This window comes from Tachysurus fulvidraco, chromosome 12 (assembly GCF_022655615.1).
Source record: "Tachysurus fulvidraco isolate hzauxx_2018 chromosome 12, HZAU_PFXX_2.0, whole genome shotgun sequence".
Lineage (NCBI taxonomy): Eukaryota > Metazoa > Chordata > Actinopteri > Siluriformes > Bagridae > Tachysurus > Tachysurus fulvidraco.
The window spans coordinates 4,724,810-4,745,485 of NC_062529.1; the positions used below are offsets into that span (position 1 = coordinate 4,724,810).

A 20,676-nucleotide genomic window follows, 5' to 3' on the forward strand; every position below is an offset into this window, starting at 1 on the left:
CTATAACCCCCCCCCCAAAAAATAACAATATAAATTTCACTCTTGTGATCATAAACACAGAATTCTAAATGCAAACATGAATAGAAAAGATACTAACCAAATATTGGCTAGCTGGGATTGACTTAACAATGTTGAAGCCATTGCATTCCTAACTTGGGGGCCTGAAAACATAAAAGTGCAAGGAATTAAAAATCTAAATTAAAACTACACGCTAATTTGATTATGTGCTTATTCTGTCTAGACAGACACTGACCAAAAACAGTTGCGAATATACCTAACAATTTCTAACAATATACTTACACATGAATGCTAATGTTTAAACTTTACCTACGGATTTGAATTTACATTTGTTGCATCAACAAAACTTGTCCAAAACTGAGCCATAATAAACACGTTAGTAAAAGCAATACATATCTTTAAAAAAAAACTCTTACTGTAAGGATTGACATATAAAGTAAAAAAGAAATATAAAGAAAGCAACATCCGCTTAAATTACAAAGAATGGGTATGAGATAAGTCCACAATTCACATGGCACTCTAGACTAACATACACTATATTGCCAAAGGTTTTGGGACGTCTGCCTTTACATGCACATAAAGTTTATTAGCATCCCATTCTTTATCTGTAGGGTTGAATATGGAGTTGCCCCAAACTTAGCAGCTATAACAGCTTCAACTCTTCTGGGAAGGAGTGTGTTTATGGGAATTTGTGACCATTACTCCAGAAGGACATTTGTGAGGACAAGCAGCAATGTTGAGTGAGAAGGCCTGGCTTGCAGTCTTTTATTCCAAAGATGTTCTATCGGGGTGAGGTCAGGAGTCTGTGCAGGCCAGCTCCTCCACACCAAACCTTGCTTTGAGCACTGGTGTGCAGTCATGCTGGAACAGTAAGGTGCCATCCCCAGACTGTTCCTACAAAGTTGGGAGCATAAAACTGTCCAAACTGTGCTGAAGCATTAGGAGTTCTTGGAACTAAGAGGCCATGCTCAACCCCTGAAAAACAACCCCAGACCATAATACCATAATCTCCAAAATTTGAAGGTCTGCAGCTATTAACTTCTGCACACTCTGTGCCTCAACATGCACCCCGCTTTGTGATTTTACATGGCCTACCACTTCAAGGCTGAGTTGCAGTTGTTCCTACTTTGTTATAACCTCACTAACAGTTGTTTCCACTTTGTTATATCATCACTAACAGTTGACCATGGAAAATTTAGTAGTGAGAATATTTCACGAATGGAAATATTGCACAGGTGGTAACCGATCACGGTACCACGCTTAGATTGACTGAGCTCCTGAGAGCGACCCATTTCACAAATGTTTGTAGAAGCAGTCTGCATGCCTAGATGGCTTGATTTTATATACGGCTAGTAACATAGCGCACATGCAATTCACATTAATTCAAGACAAAGGGTTCAAGACAAAATTCACATTATTCGCGACAAAGGGTTATTATCCCAAATAACAAAAAAAGGTTTTTTTTAATTGTTTTTTTGAATGTAGAAATCCATTAAATCTTTGCTTTACAGCATTACTTTACATGTGCCTAAGACTTGCACAGTACTATGGATCTGTTCAGCGTACAAAGGTGGATAAAAAATTAAGTTAAAGGCATTAAGCACTGCAACAAGAAATGACTGTAAATAATGCACTTACTGTAAAGATAAATGACCATCACACTTTTCATGGTAAGTTTTAGCAATGATAAAAAAGAAAATATGGAAATGTGAATATGGATCATTTTCCAAAATGTTCTACAGAGGAGCTACATGTGTCAGGATGGAACTAGCAGCTTTATTGAGAAAAAAGTTTTTTTTTTTAAAAAAAAATGCATTGTGTAGTTTTATAGTTGCCAATAAGAGCAAGCACATACTGTAGGCATTTAAGTATAAGAGGAAGCCTGTTAAAACACATCTGCAGTATGAGACCTTAATATGCTGAAAGCTCAGCACACTTATGTAAAGTAGTTTATCATCATACCTGACAGGTAGCCAAACATCTGCTTATCTATGCTGTTGAACTGCTGTCTGTATTTAAGTCGGGATGCCTGTGGCACAGCCCAATCTGTGGGGCTGCTCTGAGAAATACCACTGGCTAAAGATGATGTGGAAGAAGAGGAGCTGGGGGAGAGAGAAATGTGTCAATCCAATGCACAGCTATTTTTGTTTTTTTTTATTCGAAAAATAACAAACGTACATAGCCAGAACATACACACATGCATGCATATACCAAGTCCATCACAAGTCACTGTGCATACCACACTGTTAGATCTCACCTGCTTGAACCCAGGTCCAGGACCCCTGATGTCTTAGGGGTGGGAGAAAAACCCATTGTAGAGGAAGTGTAGTAACTGTTCAGTGGGAGAGCTATGAATACGAAAAAATGTAAAGACAATTTAGTACCTTAACTGCTTAAATATGCAACCATGTGTTATTAACTGTACTGTGGTGGTTCAGATTCTTACATACCATTCATAAGCGAACCAGGAATGGGCTGCATTATTCCCACAGGTCCATTTGCAAAAGCAGGAGCATTAATGGTGGTCATTATTGGCATGGTCAATCCACTGGGCATCATGGGAGTCATGCCCTGCATAGGACTTACGGATGGCGGCGGCATAGGTGTAAGAACAGGCATAGTGGGCACTATGGGCATGTTATGCATGGATCCCATTCCTTGACAAACAGTACAAAAGTTCATTTCAAAGTCAGTATGAACAAACAATCCTTGAAATCAAATAGACTTACTAAGATTATTTTCTAAGATTAAAAAAAAGAAACAAATTATGAAGTAGAAATATTATTTTAATGTTACCTATTAGTTTTCAATCAGTTACACATATTTGCATGTAGGGTGCAGGTCTTAAAAACACAAGGTTAAGCAAATACTTTAATTAAATACATTCGTACCCACTAAATGAAAGGAAGTCAGTCAGTTTGTTTAACAACAATGTCAATGCTGATGAATAGTAGTCTGTAACAGCTAGTTAAAGAAGGGACAAAAATATGTCGGTTCTATTATCAATGCTCTGTTGAAGCAACCATGCTTTATGCAGCCATAATGCTGTACTGCATAGAAAAATCACATTTGGGAAGGCTGGAAATATGAACTACTTAAAGCATCTCTATTCCTAATAAGCACAAACTTATGATACATTTTAAACACATTTTGTTCAAAATAAAGGCACATTGGAAACTTACTAAGCGGTGTTAGTGGCATGGTAGGAGCAGGTACTGGTGGTTGTTTCATGATGATAGGCAGAGCTGTAGGAATATTCTGGCCCTGCAGCTTCATCTTAATCAGTTTCATGGCAATTGAGAACTCCAGACGGTCCATTTTTCCATCCTTGTTCATGTCAGCCAGAGCCCTGCACCAGGGATATACAATACATCTCCAGAATCTTACCGGAAAGAAGCTCCTGAATGAATCTACAACTTAAAATGTGCTACCTTGTTTAAAAAGAAAATGTATATATTTATTTATATTTATTTATGTATAGGACATTAAATTACAGTACTATTATAAAAGTAATCTAGTTTTCATAATATTTCTAAAAGAATATAAGGAATTTTTCATTCCAAAGGGCTGATTTTACCCCCTCACGCAGCACTTGACACACTTGAGCTGTTTGACTTGCTTTATATGCAGAGAGATTAGCTTCTGTAGATTGGTGGGACTACTCCAAAGCTAGCTGTAAAATGATTAATGCATTGCAAGTGCATACTCATTTTTATCTCCTGAAAAGGAAAAGCTTCAGAGTTGCATGGCATCAGCAAATAAGTCTCAGCTGAGCCATGTCTTCCACTTTTAAGTGGCCATCTGTGTCTAGGTTTAGCTAGTGGCTTGACATGTCTTTGTATGAGTCCTGGGTCAAATTCAATTCTGAATCAAAATCTAAATCTAAGTACATGATATGCTCAATGCCTCAACATCAGTCACTGATCACTGATGACACTGTGTCTGATTTGGACATCCTCCATGCTGACTGCTGGCAGATGCTATCAATAATCAATGACTGATGCTAAGGCACGTGTCAGCAGGTGTCAGTGTAAGGAATAAAGCTGGGGTCTGAACATAAGGGACAGACGCTGGCTGCATCAGCACAATATCTTCTGATTCTTTAAAAGAACTGGTGGCTGGCACTATTTTTTTAACTCCATCTGTACGACCCTGCTTGGCTCATAGGCATCAATCAAATTCAGTATAAATCAAAGTATGAAACTTCTTGTTCTATGCAAAAATGCTTGAAAAACACAGAAACACAACAGAAGAAACTGAAAATCTCCTATAGCAAATCAAGATACTCGTGGCTCTTTCTGCAGTCGTAAACAAAAAAGTGAAAAACTGCCATGTGTACAAATCAAAGGCGGAGAGGTGGCTCATTACATTTCTGTTATAAGCTACAGATCATAATAACATGAAAACTCATCTTCTTTTTTAAAAGATTTTGGTTTAGCATAGCGTACTCACCAGATCTCAGCCAGCACTGAGGAAGGGAGGCCTGACTGCAGGAAGAAACTCCGTGCCTTTTCCCCTATATACGAAAAGATTTCAACATGTCAACAGCAGGAAACAAATCCTGAGAAAACATATCTCTGCATTTCTCTAACACACACAGGAAAGCATACATGGGTCACCTTGTGTATGCAAGAGACCCGATGAGAGCCAGACATTTATAGTAAGATCATCTTAAAAGCAATGACCAATACAATCCTGCAGAATACATACCAGTCACAAAACCCTGCACTGGGGAGAGGGAGTCAAATTTCTGATCATGTTTGTCCCTTTCCTCTGGACTTATAGCCCATATACTGCGGCCACCTGAGTAAATGAATACAAAGTAAAATACAAGTGAGTAAATAAAGTGAGAAGCAATTTTGATTAATCAAAAAGCGTGTAAATACAATGTTGCACAATTAATGCAAATCAAGCTGTTTTTTTTTTATCACAGTACCATATGATAAACAGTATATTTATAGAATTTTATATATTTTATTTTATAGAATTACCTTCATTTCACACCAGTTGTGCCAAATGCATTGAAGCATATTATTACAGATGCATCGATCAGGATTTTTTGGGGGGAAAAGCACCAAAGGCACTTTTATGAGATTCTATATTTTCTTATTGTTCGTTTATACCCATGGGAGTCAGAGCAGCCGACAGAATGCTTTGTATTTTTTGTTTATTACTATAATTTAAATCACAACATAATGAGACCATCCTAGAAAATTGTTTCTTTTTATTTTTAGTATATGGAATGGTTTGTCCATAATGCAAATGAATTTGATAGTGAAACATGTTAGCATTCAAGTGATGAATTGTGACCAACGTTTTCACTTTTTTTATTTTGTAGAAATACAAGAAATCCTCACCATATGGATCTCCAAAATGTGTCACTCTCTACACACTACAGACACTTTGTGTTCCTCATGTCTCTGAACAGCTAGTGAACTTCCTAGCACTAAACTCCCAATAAATTCTCAGGTTTCTCTATGTTTATATTAAACACTTTGCACTATTTTATTACACTTTATTAAGAATTTCTTACATTTGTTAAGTGTACATTGTGACTTTAGACTTATGTTTACATTATAATTATTTGAGTTTTCCTGGTTGATGATTTTCCATCTTAATAACTGAGGGGATTATGATCAGAGGAAGGTAAAGTTTAAAATAAAAATGTTTAAATGTAAATATATTTTTCTCCTGGTCCTTATTTTAAAGGGGTCATAAAAAATATCAATAATTATCGATATCAACCGATATGAAACACTGATATCGTAATACAGTTTTCAGCCATATCGCCCAGCCCTAGCTTCTATTGGCTTTACTATGGTACAGAGGTACACCTTTGGCTTGGTTTACTTCATACCTTTTTGAACATTCTCAATTTGTTCAATTAAATTTTTCGTTTTTCGTTAAAGTTTTCCCCCAACTTTTTCAAACTTAACGGTAATAAGACTGAGGTTCTCCTTATAGGATTATAATCTACCCTGTCCAAGTCCATCAGTCTCACAATTTACATTGATGGATTCTCAGTTTCTCTCTCTGTCCAGATTAGAAACTTGGGGATCATCTTTGATAGTCTTTCCTTCAAGTCACACACTTGCTCCACCACACCACTCAGATCTTATACAGTTCTACTCTCCTTTTCGTACTCACTGCTCTTCCTCATCAAGGCTCCTCATTACCCCCCTGCCCATTTAACCACCATGGGCACTACAGCATTTACTTGTACCAATCCTCGTTTCTGAACTTCTCTCCCGGAAAACATCCGTAACACAGACTCTCACTCCATTAAAAACATGGCTCAAACCCAATTTGTTCGGAAGTGCATTTTTTATTGTTGTTTACTGTTATCTTGTTAGAAATAGAGATATTCCTTGGCCCCTTAATTTTTTCATGTATCTATATTTAGTGATACTCCAAAAAAAAAAAAAAGTGCTTGTGAATGCAGCTCATTTTGAGCATCCTTTTCATTCATTACCTATGTACACAAAGATATACAAATACAAAGTTATACTGTAGTCTTACCATTCATGTTTGCAGGTGGAGGGTTGAGGGAACAGGAAAAATGGTCCTGGTTCTTGCCTCAACTTGTTAGCTCACACATCTTGAGAGAGAGGGGGGGAGAGAGAGATGTTATAAATCTTGACCTATGGGTTCTATACCCCATCCTGCAATCAGACAAAGGAAGAGAAAACAGGAAAAAACATAAAAAGTACAAACAGGCTTTTCTTGGAAATATTTTAACTCTCAATAGCTTGATTGGCCATGTACATCACAGCTGTGTGGTATTCTTCAACTACCAACAACTGTGCCCAAAACCGCACCCCTCAACTACCACCAACAACTGTGCCCAAAACCATTCCCCTCAACTACTAACAACTGACGATCTGTTGATCTGAGCAGGTAAAAAATGCTGCATCAATACAGTGGTGAGAAAAACTGCCAAAATCTAGTTATTCTAGTTGCTCTGCTCCAAAATCAGGCAACTTAAGTTAAAGGCTAATAGGACACAAAACAGTCAAACATGAAACACACATTACGAAACAACACACAATTACAACCTGAATTCCAGAAATGTTGGGACTTTTTTTTTTTTTTAAATCTGAGTAAAATAAAAAACTTTGATCCACTAAATGAGCTCATTTCAAATTTGATGCCTGCTACAGATCTTAAAATAGTTTGCATGGGGGCAATAAAAGGCTGAAAAGGAAATAAATATGAAAAGATCTAGCAACTAATTCAGGTAATTGATATCAGGTCTGTAACATAATTAGCATATATAGTATAGTCACTTTAGTTGGCTTAAGTTACCATACATCATAACCACTTTAAAACAGACAATTAATTCCATCTCCTACAAGTTGTGCATTTGCTAACATGTTGTGTAATGCAGTACAACAGACCAAATGACAGGTGACAGGAATCAGAATGTTACCCAACAGGACAGACATCTACAAGCCTGCTGGGATAAAAAATGATAGCGATCTGTTTCATATGTCTTTAGTTTAGTTACTAGTTTCTCTCCACCTTGGCCTGAGAGTAGTTATAATTATCATCAAGAGGCAGATATTTCAGTATAGATGTTACAGCTTAGATAGAAATGTAGTTTTGGGACCAGTCAAACATATTTGTAAAGTTCTGAATAGATTTTGTAGCCACCAATGATACCATGTTCCAAGTTGTATAACACATCTAGAAGTAAATATCAGGAATATTAAATAGCAATACATTTTATATTGTCTCATATTCTTCTGTTGATCTTAAATCCAACTGTCTTCAAAAACAAAGAATTGGTCTTTGTTGTTCAAATACTTTGGCATTTTACACATACTTTCAGTAATGACTGCAGCATTTCTCTGAACTAGGCCAATAATTTGCATCACGGTTCACAGATACACCTTTACATTGTGCCATAAAGAGACCCCTATTAAATTCACAGATGTTCAAACAAAAACAAAAATTATTTACTACCCACATATGAAGTTGATTATCTCAACAATGGCAAAGCAAATGTTTATAAAAAATATGGTTTCTAAGGTTGATTTTGAAGAACTGAGGCCAGCACACACCCAGTAGGGATGCCTGGTTGGGATAATTACACCAACAGGGGTTTCAGCTCTTTGACGAGTTAAGGTTACTAGGTGAACAAATGTGAATAATGTGGTTCATTACAACCCATATTCATTTAAAATTATTTCTAAACATCAATGTGATATGTATGTGTTGGCATATCACCCAACCCAGCAGTATAGCTAATACGTTAATTGTATTAAATGTGTACAAATGTACACATCAAGAGCAAAGTCAAAGAATGATAACTTGACATTAGACACCCAGGTTCTGCTCAGACGATATTATACAGCAGTTCAAGTCACACAATCTATATTTTGCACTAATTAATGACCACAAACCACACAAGGTAAAACTAAACGCCTGAACCACCCTGCATCTGCCTGACGTGTTTACATTTTATTTGCATATGACCTTTTATAATCCAAGGCCTGATGTTCTACAGTGTACAACCTAAAATTCAAAGATACAAAGAGTGAAACCAAGCAAATTTCACTACACTGCTGCCTTTTTTGTGCCTGCACAAATGCAATTTAAAAAACATATCTGTTCAAGGAATGAAACCAGAACAAAGACAAAGTAAACATTGTGACTGATTTTCTGATTTGAAATACACAATGCCATTGCCAGCTTGTTTGATGAAGGAGCCTAGAACAGTAGAAATAAATGGCGGTGTCATTTATAAACACACTCCCGTTCCAACAAAGCAGAAACAACAAAGGGTGGACTATAACCCAAAAATTGTAAAACTGAAAATTCAATATAAATTACATTATGACACACATTCGTATGCGGCTTAGTGAAAGAGGGGAAAGTCTTAGAAATTAAATTTTATTTTATTGCTGAAAAAAAAAATATTTCCTCTATTTTGCTTTTTTTTTTTTTTTATAAGATTACTGCTTACGTAACTTGATGTTCTCCAGCACGACTCCAACTCATTTCTCCTCAGTAAGAGCACATAAATGATTAATACTTCACCTGTCAGCTAATATCTGATTACACACTGCCATGAATAAGACCAGAATAAAAGAAACACTGCTTGCACAAATTTATAATCTGGCTCTATTGAACCAAAGGTGAACCATTGACATTGAAGTCCACCACACCCTTCTGTTACTTCTGGCTACTTTATCCTACTACAGATTTTCTGGGATTACAGTACATTTAGGTCACTCAACTCTTAGTCCTACATTTGTTTTGTTTTTTCTTGCATTTTGTTTCTCTCTTTTTAGTCTAGTAGACTTGTGTTTTCTAACGGATTTATCATCTCTAAACAATATAATCTGCAACAGAGTGCATTATATCACCTGACCTGACAACCTTTACCATTTTATGCAGCTTATTAATTCAACACAGGAATATGGGTGTAGGGCTGGGCGATGAAATGATAATGATATGTATCGCGATAGACACGTGATCGATATCAATAAAAAATGTGTTAGATAAAACGTTCAATATTTTTTCTTCTTCGTCAGAAGTAAACAGTGGTTGCGAAGCAAGTTTGGTTGCTTTAACAAAGGCACTCGCTCTCTGGTAACTTAGCAACGTAGGGAGTGACACGCTAACAGCCAATCATGTAACAGTATCATGTTTGGTTGCTCCATATTTTTGTCTCGTGCTGGTCTGCTGGATTCCTCTTCAGTAACCGGCAACTGATTAGCAGAAAATGAGTGCAATAAAAAAGGGAATAGTTCAACTTCAAGTATGATTAGAATAAGAATAACTCGAAGAGTTACTTTTTCATATTTCTGCAGGTTTTATATTTCAAACAATGTTACTGTCCTGTATCATGTTTGTTTTTTATATTACAGATGTACCTCAGTCTACCTCAGTTTTATTTATGTTTACAAAACACTGCACATATTTTAAAAAACTTTATTCACCAGAAGTTGAACTAGTGAACTTCCTAGCACTAAACTCTCAATAAATTCTCAGGTTTCTCTATGTTTATATTAAACACTATTCACAATTTTATTACACTTTATTAAGCATTTCTTAAATTTTTTCATTCTGAACCTTAAATGTTAAGAAATAATTGTTAAGTGTTCATTGTGACTTTTGTTTACATTTTAATTATTTGAGTTTTCCATGGTTGTGGACATTTCTGTCTTAATAACTGAGGGGATTATGATCAGAGGAAGGTTAAGTTTAAAATAAAAATTTAAATGCAATACATTTTTCTCCTGGTCCTTATTTTAAATGGGTCATAAAAATATCAATAATTATCGATGTCGACTGATATGAAAAACTGATATCGTGATACAGTTTTCAGCCATATCGCCCAGCCATATATGGGAGTATTAGTTATAATATTATTTAACACAAATTGTGCAATAATAATAATAAATAAGCAATTCAACAGGATATTCTTCAAAAATTGTGAGTATTTTTATGCGTCAATTTGTCATCACAACAGTAAGACTAGCAAGCACTTTTAAATTTCTTCTAAGTCACATACATCCAGTTAAAAGGTTTACTAACAAGACTCCCCCACTGTGTAAAGCTAATTTACAATCCTAATTATAAATTGCATCTTAAACCACCATGATTCCTACCAAGAGTGAACACCAAATACGCTCCAATGGACTTTATATCTGTCCCGCAAGCTAATCTCACAGAAGGCAGTCATAATCTGACAGATCATTCCCATAAACCACATCTTATATGTCAGGTTTCAAAGGATCCAAGCTGTGAATCGGCAGGCTGTAAAACTAAGGTTTAATTTTTGGCCATACTTCATATCCATCCACAATGTATTGTGACAGAGAGAAAGACTAAACAAGCATGAAAACAGAGAGCATGACTTTCTCTTGTGGTATTCATTCAGTTGCATGTGACACTGAATACAGTGTGATGTCACTCATCAGACATTGAGCTTTACTTGTATACTCCCACAAGCAAAGCATATTTGTGCTGGGATTGTTAAATGGTACCAAAGTAACTACTACCTGTAGCACGATTGTAAAATTATTATTTATATATATAATGTTAAACTGTCGACTTTAACACGGTTTGAATTTTAATTATTGTTTTATTAAACAAACCATTACTTTAAATGGTGACTAAAGTTAACATGCTAACTAGAGTGACCATTAGCAAGGAATGTAATAATCATTTAACCCTTTAAAGCCAATTTACTCTATAAACCTGCACCTTTAACTCTATAAACCTGCACCTTTAACTCTATAAACCTGCACCTTTAACTCTATAAACCTGCACCATAACATAAGTAATCATGAGGATGTAAAGGGATGTTGTTGGTGTGTCCATTAAATGTCTGACAAGATGCCAATCCAAATACATACCTTCAGGACCAAAAGGCAGTTTTCTGAACTTGTTCTGAGACTCTGGCTTAAACTATTTCCTTAGTATTTCTTCCTACATTTTCCATATAACTTTAACCGGTAAGAAATAACAAATATTGAATAATTGTACCTTTAACATGATATAATGAGGAAAACAAATACTACATTACAGAATCAACGAGAAACTTGCTAACTGATTACAGATTCATGATTAGCAACCACGCACACACATGCGTGCACACACACACCCCACACACGTCAGACCCGTTTGCAACTTGCCTAGCAGGTTTCTCAAAGCATCCACATAGACCTACTAAATCCCTGTGACGCTCCTTATAGACGTTGTTTTATTCAAAACAAACTTCGCTCATAAGAAGCTGCACTGTTTAAGGCCCCGGTGTCAATTACTTTAATTTACTTTAGCTTTATTAGCTTTACAGCCACACAATCCTGAGGCACTGACACTGCTTGTTTGAAATGAATCTAGTTTGTAATGTTAACAAATGCCCAGAAGACCTATAGTAATGATTTAGTTTAACAATGTGAACAGACAGCATGGACTATAACAATAACAATAAAGCAGCAGTATTAATGATACACATCTCTAAAACTAGCTGTTTGGTCAGTAATAGGGAAGTACCAATCCGATATTTCGGATTGGTATGGACGCCGAGTGATTTTTTGAGTGGATCGGGTATCGGTGGTGTATGACCGATCCAAATCCGATACCAGTGGTCCTGGGCATCGAAACCATATGTGGGTGAGACAGGACACACCCACTTTTTGTTTACTTCCGACCAGCTTCCTGACAGGCAGGAAACAACAGGTGAGACTGGGAGGTGTCACCTCCAGCATTCGGACAATCAGTGCTGGCGCTCCTCAGGGATGTGTCCTCTCCCCACTTCTATTCTCCCTCTACACTAATGACTGCACTTCAAGTTATCCTATTAAATTCCTGAAATTTGCAGATGATACTACGCTCATCGGTCTCATCCAAGATGGCAATGAGTCTGCATATGGGCAGGAGGTGAAGCGGCTGGTGGTATGGGTCAGTCAGAACAGTCTAGAGCTAAACACCCTCAAAACTGTGGAGATGATAGTGGACTTTAGGAAAGACCCCTCAACACTACTCCCCCTCACAATATTCAACAGCCCGGTGTCATCTGTGGAGGCCTTCAAGTTTCTGGGCACTACCATTTCCCAAGACCTGAAATGGGAGTGCAACATAAACTCCATCATCAAAAAGGCCTAGCAGAGGATGTACTTTGTACGCCAATTAAGGAAGTACGGTCTGCCTCAGGAGCAGTTGATGCTGTTCTACACTGCAGTCATTGAATCTGTCCTGTGCACATCCATCACCATCTGGTTTGATGCAGCAACAAAACAGGACAGAAACTGACTGCAACAGCAGAAAAAAATAATTGGTGCCACTCTGCCCACTCCCCAGGACTTCTACAATACAAGAACCTGAACCCGGGCAAGAAAAATCACCACTGACCCTTTGCACCCTGGACACAAACTCTTTCAGCTCCTCCCTTCTGGCGGGTGCTACAGAACTTTGCTTACTAAAACTGCCAGACACAGGAACAGTTTCTTTGCCCAGACAATCACCATGATTAACAACTCACCATAATTATATTCCCTGCTTCATATCTGTAAGTACTGCATTATCAGAACTGTCAGTCATCACATCATCTGTGTATGTTACACACACTAGTGCTGTTGTATATTGTACAAAAAGCACAATACTGCACAATATTGTTATTTGCACTTCCCACACTTTATGTATAAGTGATCAGTCATATGTTCTATATTCATATTTAATACTCATAATGTCTATTGTATCACATCTGCTTTGTCTTGTATAGTCTGTATTATCTTGTATAGTATAGTGTTATTTATGTCTGTACTTTTGAGAGTCACAAACAGCTGGAACCAAATTCCTTGTGTGTGTCAACACACGGCCAATAAACCTGATTCTGATTCTGATCAATGATACACATCTCTAAAACTAGCTGTTTGGTCAATAACAGCAGTATTAATAATGATACACATCTCTAAAACTAGCTGTTTGGTCAATAACAGCAGTATTAATAATGATACACATCTCTAAAACTAGCTGTTTGGTCAGTAACAGCAGTATTAATAATGATACACATCTCTAAAACTAGCTGTTTGGTCAGTAACAGCAGTTGCTACTTACATTCAATCACCAGCGACAAATAAACATTTTTAACTGTGTGGAATCCCACAGAGGTGTAAATATGTTCTTTCGAAGTCCTTTAATATAAAGCGATGAATCAGATTGGTGAAGGTTGCGCTAGATTTTTTCCCTTAAACATTGACAACCTGTTGCGTTAAGCGCTGTCAGAAATACAACATGGCTGACGGCTCTGAGGTTCACGGCCCTGTGCTGCAATCCGGTGTGGAACGCCAGAAGGGTCAAAACGTTTAAACAGTGCTTTGCGTGCTTTTACGGCAATCTGCTGTGGAAAACAATAAGGGCCAAAACTTCTAAACAATTGTGTACGTTGTAAAGGCAAAGGTCTCCATTTCATGCCAGGAACAGCCACCTCATGCCCATAGTTAACATAATCTTCATATAAAAATGATTATTGATTGTCATAAATTGAATTTTTATCTATATACAATATTAAGCTTTTCTTTCGTAAGGGTACCTGTGTTGCTGTAAGAACAGCAGTGTCCATTCTCATCTCTTTCTTGATCTCATTCTAACATTCAGATTAAATATGGCCAATAGAAGTGTTACATATAGCTGGTGAGCCTCTTCTTAATATCATTAACTCCTCGTTATCCTTAGGTTACGTTTAAGTTGGCAGTTATTAGGCCACTCATCAAAAAACCTAACTTAGATCCTAATGAACTATCAAATTACAGACCTATCTCACACCTTCCGTTTATGTCTAAAATACTTGAAAAGGTTGTGTCTGTTCAACTGAGCTCCTTCTTACAGGAGAGCAACATGCTTGAAGAGTTTCAGTCAGGTTTCAGGCCCCATCATAGCACAGAAACTGCGCTTGTTAAAGTTACAAACAACTTGTTCTTAGCTTCGGACCAAGACTGTAGGACACTATTAGTTCTACTTGACCTTAGTGCTGCATTCGACACTATAGACCACAACATTCTTCTAGATCGCTTACAAAATTACACAGGTATTCATGGACAGGCTTTAAGCTGGTTTAGATCCTACCTGTCAGAGCGATACCATTTTGTAGAATTAAATGGTGAATCCTCCAGTTTATTACCAGTTAATTATGGGGTCCCTCAAGGATCAGTTCTCGGACCTCTGCTTTTCTCTATATACATGCTTCCATTAGGGAACATTATTAGAAGACATGGGATTAGTTTCCATTGTTATGCTGATGACACACAGTTATATATCTCATCAAAACCAGATGAAATAGCCACAGTGTCCAAATTAACTCAATGCCTTAGAGAGATAAAAGACTGGATGAGCTGCAACTTTCTATTGTTAAACTCCGATAAGACAGAAATACTCATAGGTCCAAAAACCAGTGCACAGAAACTCTCACAACTTTACTCCCATTTAGAGGGATGTACTGTTACTAGTAGCTCGACAGTGAAAGACCTCGGTGTTATATTAGACAACAACTTGTCTTTTAAAAATCATATCGCCCATACCACAAAAACAGCCTTCTTCCACCTTAGAAATATTGCCAAGCTGAGAAACATCCTGTCTGTATCTGATGCTGAGAAGCTAGTTCATGCATTCATGACCTCTAGACTGGACTATTGTAATGCATTACTAGGTGGTTGTCCTGCATCTTTAATAAATAGGTTACAGTTAGTCCAAAATGCAGCTGCCAGAGTTCTCACTAGGACAAGAAAGTAGAACCATATAACTCCATTTTTATCATCTCTACACTGGCTACCTGTTAAGTTTAGAATTGATTACAAACTGCTGCTACTTACGTACAAGGCTCTTAATGGTTTAGCTCCCATGTATCTAACTAGTCTTCTAACACGTTACAATCCTTCACGCTCTCTGAGATCACAAAACTCAGGACTTTTGGTAGTTCCCAGAATATCTAAGTCTACTAAAAGTGGTAGAGTGTTTTAGTATTTAGCTCCCAAACTTTGGAATAGTCTTCCTGATAGTGTTCAGGGCTCAGACACACTTTCCCAGTTTAAATGTAGATTAAAAACTCATCTCTTTAGTCAGGAGTACACATAATACATCCCATAATATCATGTACCAGTACATAAGACCGGCACATTTTTATGAACAGCAGATATGTTAATCCCTTTCCACTGCTTCTCTCTTTGTACCCATCCAGAGGCATCCAGACATTGTACCAGCTGTCCTCTATGGGACGAAGCCTTTGGACGACCACTGAGCCGAGGCCGACTCTAAGAATCCTGAGACATCTCCAGTTAGACTCTGTGATACTAAGGAGATCCAAAGTCCATGATCCTTACACCAATACAACATTTAAATGACTGTATATTACAATCACACCCCAGTGTCACCCAGATGAGGATGGGTTCCCCCTTGGGTCCGGTTCCTCTCAAGGTTTCTTCGTTTACCAATTTAAGGGAGTTTTTCCTTGCCACTGCTGCCTGAGTCACCTCAGACTTGCTCATAGGGGAATAAATACATACACATTGTGAACTATATACATCTAATAATAACCTAGAATTTTTATTCTGTAAATTCTTATTTCTTTTCAATTCAATTCAATTCAAGTTTATTTGTATAGCGCTTTTTACAATAGACATTGTCTCAAAGCAGCTTTACAGAACATAAACACAGAGCAGAAGGTAAACATAATTAATGATAAAGGAAATAACGAATAATAAAAGAAATAAGAATTAACAGAATAAAAATTCTAGATTATTATTCACTCTTTTATTATTCGTTATTTCCTTTATCATTAATTATGTCTACCTTCTGCTCTATGTTTATGTTCTGTAAAGCTGCTTTGAGACAATATCTATTGTAAAAAGCGCTATACAAATAAATTTGAATTGAATTGAATTGAATTGAATTGAATAGTCACATTTCCACAATTGGAAGCTATCTTAGACCATTATCCTGTCTTGATTAAAATGTGTCTTAGACATGATATTTGCACTTTGCCACTGTGTTAAACATACATTAACATCTGCTATTGCAGAGAGATTCATTAATAGTCTCCCAGATTTCTCACATGATTGGATCACCATTTGTCCCCACAGAACATGATCAAGTGGCTGATTACTTAGACTCACCGTTTCACTACACCCTTGATATTGTAGATTCACAAGGAAGATAATTAGAAAAAACTAGCACCCTGGTACAATGATCACATGTGTCGTTCAGTCAGGTTCCATGAACCCTGGGTGCAGCAGCAGCGGAAGATTAGACCCAGGTGAGGACCTCTCCCCTCCACTGCCACCGCTCGCCAAGATCTCCACCCGGAACTACTTTGCCCCCTTTCGTGAGATGGAACGCTAGAGATTACTAGAGACTCCATCACCAACCACGTCCTTGCTACTGTGTCTAAAGGTAAGGTGGGCACTCGTTATTTGGAGCTTGTGTTCTTGATGTCGCTGCACAGGCACCTGGGACCCTGAGCTAGAACATGGAATGACACCAGCCTGAGACAGTCAGAGATCCTAAAGAGGGACTTCAAGATCCTGGTAGAGACAGCAGGTTCACTGTCTCGAAGCACATCGCTCACGACAAGGATCATTGCGCATCATGTCTGGACCACTTCCCACTGGAAGTGTTCTAGGCTCTTACGTGCTGATGGCCTGCACCCCAACAGAGTTGAAGCAGAAATCCTCTCGGACAATCTACACAGCACACCATCTGACTGGTAAATCACAATTCAAATCATATTTATGATAGCTATTCTTCACCTCATCAAATACATATACAAATGCACAAATAGCTTATCCTATAAAAACTGTGTGCGGTCCCCGAGTATAGTGAAATCAAAGAGTAAATTCACAAAATGTTTTTTTAAATAATCTTACCATAATTAAACCTGAAAAATGGCAAATAAACTGCACTCAGCCTTACTGAAACACGTCAAGAGCCTTACTATCGCGTCAAGATATATCTATGAGCACGAGCCTTATCAGACTGGTCATGAAGGTGGTGTTGCCTCTATCTTTAGTGATTTTCTTACTGTTACTCAGAGAACAGGATCAAAGTTTAACTCATTTGAAGTGCTTGTTCTTAATGTCGCACTCTTAAACATACAGAAGAAAAAAATACCAGATGTCTCTTGCTATAGCCACTGTTTATAGACCCCAAGGGTGCTACACTCTTAGAGAATTAGAGGTGCTACACTCTTAGAAAATACCACTCTTTCAGACCTATTGGTTAATTTTGATAAAACATTAATTGTGGGAGATTTTAACATTCGTGTTGACGATGCAAACAATGCTTCAGGACTCGCATTTATGGACCTACTAAACTTATTTGGGATTAAAAAAAACACCACTAGACCAACTCATCGTCTTAATCACATGCTATAATTATATCCATAATATCACATGGAATAGATGTCACTGATATAGATATCATACCTCAAAGTGATGACATCACAGATCATTACCTCATACTGTACACACTACCTACAGTATAGAACAGACTAACCGTGTCTCACCATGTTATCAACTCTGTAGGACATATTCTGACCACCAAAGACAGATTCACAAATAAGCTGCCGGATCTGCTCAACTTCTTACTATACCCTTAAATGCAAATGAAATGAAATGACTAACAGCATATTCACTCTCTTCACAAGCACATTACACTGTTGCATTCAATTAAAGAAGGTTAGAGACAAAACACCTGCACCATGTTATTATACTCATATTCACACCCTCAAGAGAGCAACCCATGACCTATTGCAAAAGAAACGAAAAACTAAATTAGAAGTTTTTACAATTACATAGAAGGACAGTATGTCTAGCTATAGACAGGCTTTAAAAGCTGCTATAGCTGAGCACCTGAACTCATAGATAATAACCTACTAATTCCAAGTTCCTATTTAGCACAGTGAATAGATGAGCCTCTTCTTAATATTATTAACTCCTCGTTATCTTTAGGTCACGTCCCCAAATCTTTCAAGTTGGCAGTAATTAGACCCTCATTAAGAAATCTAATTTAGATCCTAATGAACTAATTACAGACCCATTTCAAACCTTTTGTTTATGTCTAAAAGAAAATGTTGTGTCTGATCAACTGAGCTCCTTACAAGAGAACAGGTTTCCAGCCCCATCATAGCACAGAAATGCATACGGCATGGGACATATACTGTACATAATACTTCTCATAATCTTGTGCTCTAATACTTAATCTAGAACATGCACATAATCATCTAATGCCAATATTATGAACAGCAGCTATGCTAATTCATCTACACTGGTTCTCTTTTTCTCCCCAGGCATCCTAAGATTGTAGCTCCAGTTGTATTCCGTGTCATGAAGCTTTTGTTGAAACTCTAACATCATTGAGATGAGGCCTACCCTGTGAGGATCCTGAGGGATCTGGAGATGTACCATCTCCAGTTGGATTTTGCCTCATGACGTATTCTAAAAGGAGATGCCAACTCCATGTGGTCTTTGAGGACAACAACCTCCTAATCAATACACAATTGCCAGACTGTATGTTTATAGTCACACCCTCCAGTGTCACCCAAATGAGGATGAGGTTCCCATTTGAGTCTGGTTCCTCTCAAGGTTTCTTCCTTTTCCATCTACGGGTGTTTTTTCTTGCTATAGTCGCCTCAGTCACCTCAGGCTTGCTCATTGGGGATAAATACAAACACATTTAAATATAAGTCTTTTATAAGTCTCAAATATAAGATATTAATCTTTGTATAATAATAAACTTTTTGTATTATGTTTCTTATGTGCTGTAAAACTGCTTTGATAGACTGTCCATTGTTAAAAGTGCTATAAATTTACAAATAAATTTGAATTGAATTGAATTGAATTATTGCTGGGTTCAGCCATGTTTCAGTGAAGTAGAGGAGGCTGCAGTCCTGAATGTCCCTCTGGAAATTTACCCTGGCCCTGAGGTCATCAAGCTTGTTCTCCTGAGACTGGGCATTGGTGAACAGAATGCTAGGCAGGGGAGCAAAGTGTGCACATGCCCACAGCCTGTTCCTGAGACCAATGTTCCGGAGAATTCAGTTTCCCTGCTTCACCTTTAGCAAGCATTTGTGGAAAAACTTCATGATTTGCATTGATTATTGCAGTGCATGCATTATCATGTACTTTGTAATTTTCATCAAAATAAGGTATATTTCATGTTCTTTGTTTGATAGTATTACTTAATCTTTAGTCAAATACTTGATAATTAAAGATTTCTCTTTGCTTTTTTTTGAGTCTGTAACAACTAGAATTAAGGTGTCAAATATAAGTAACTAATATATTCAACATTCTCCTGTTGAGTTATTGGGGGGGGGGCAACATGAAGTTTAGTGCAGCAACAAATAAACTATACTGTATGGCACCAAACAGTTTGTGTCCTTTATAATATTATACAAAACCTCTAAACCGTACATGCTGCTGTCCAGGGAATCCAGAATCTTGGCCCAAAAGTGGGTTAAAACTCAGGTGAGGGTTCCCTCTGCCGGTTTAAAGGGGGCATTGCAAGTCGTGATGTTACAGAGCACTCCACTCTTGATTCTTTACGCTGTCTCAGCTTCTGTCTGAATTCCTCACAACATTCTTCATTTTTTTAACTTCCACCATTTGGTCTTTCTTTCTATCTTTCCTCTCCTCTTCTTTCTGACCATGCGAGCAATCTTAAACATCAGTATCTGATACTGTCTGGCTACACTCTCTCCTTCCACCACCTTGCAGTCACTAATTTCTCTCAGATATTCTCATCTACATAGAATGTAGCTTACCTGCATACTCCTACCTCCACTCTTATATGTAAATCTATGCTCCTCTCTCTTCTCTAAATTAGTGTTAACTACAGCCATTTCCATCCACTTAGCAAAGATCAAACACCATCTGGTAGGTTGGTGTTCTTCTAGGTTCCTTTCTTTTACACCAAACCTACCTCTGTTCCCCTTACCAACATATGCCCGTTGAAGTCTGCTCCAATCACTACTCTCTCCTGTCTGGGAATACTCTCTATCACCTCATCTAACTCTCACCTCTTCAATTTCTAACTTCAAACTGATGACCCTGTCTGACACTCTTTCCACCTGTAAAACATTCCTCACAAACTCATCCTTCAGGATCACTCCCACTTTATTTCTGTTCCTATCCACACCATAATAAAACAGTTTGT

At 37.5% G+C, this 20,676-nt stretch overlaps 1 protein-coding gene and 1 long non-coding RNA gene across 3 annotated transcripts in view; one reads left to right on the forward strand and one right to left on the reverse strand.

Moving 5' to 3' along the window:
• The window catches only part of itsn2b (intersectin 2b), a 34,166-nt gene extending 20,361 nt beyond the window's left edge, over positions 1 to 13,805 (reverse strand). The window contains exons 1-9 of one of the 2 annotated variants that reach the window (XM_027160056.2): positions 13,591 to 13,805; positions 6,538 to 6,616; positions 4,729 to 4,821; positions 4,471 to 4,534; positions 3,201 to 3,367; positions 2,469 to 2,675; positions 2,276 to 2,366; positions 1,981 to 2,120; positions 98 to 161 (exon numbers count right to left, since the gene is read on the reverse strand). In XM_027160056.2, the coding sequence (XP_027015857.1) occupies positions 98 to 161; positions 1,981 to 2,120; positions 2,276 to 2,366; positions 2,469 to 2,675; positions 3,201 to 3,367; positions 4,471 to 4,534; positions 4,729 to 4,821; positions 6,538 to 6,544 (833 nt within the window). In that variant the 5' untranslated portion in view covers positions 6,545 to 6,616; positions 13,591 to 13,805. Of the gene's footprint in view, positions 1 to 97; positions 162 to 1,980; positions 2,121 to 2,275; positions 2,367 to 2,468; positions 2,676 to 3,200; positions 3,368 to 4,470; positions 4,535 to 4,728; positions 4,822 to 6,537; positions 6,681 to 13,590 lie in introns of both variants that reach the window. The other variant, XM_027160054.2, reaches the window with a different exon arrangement.
• A 2,076-nt stretch (positions 13,806 to 15,881) lies between these two features.
• Positions 15,882 to 19,849, forward strand: LOC125146027. The gene is made up of 3 exons (XR_007144534.1): positions 15,882 to 15,942; positions 16,732 to 17,230; positions 18,812 to 19,849. It is a non-coding gene; the product is annotated as an uncharacterized LOC125146027 (long non-coding RNA).
• Positions 19,850 to 20,676: the final 827 nt, after the last annotated feature.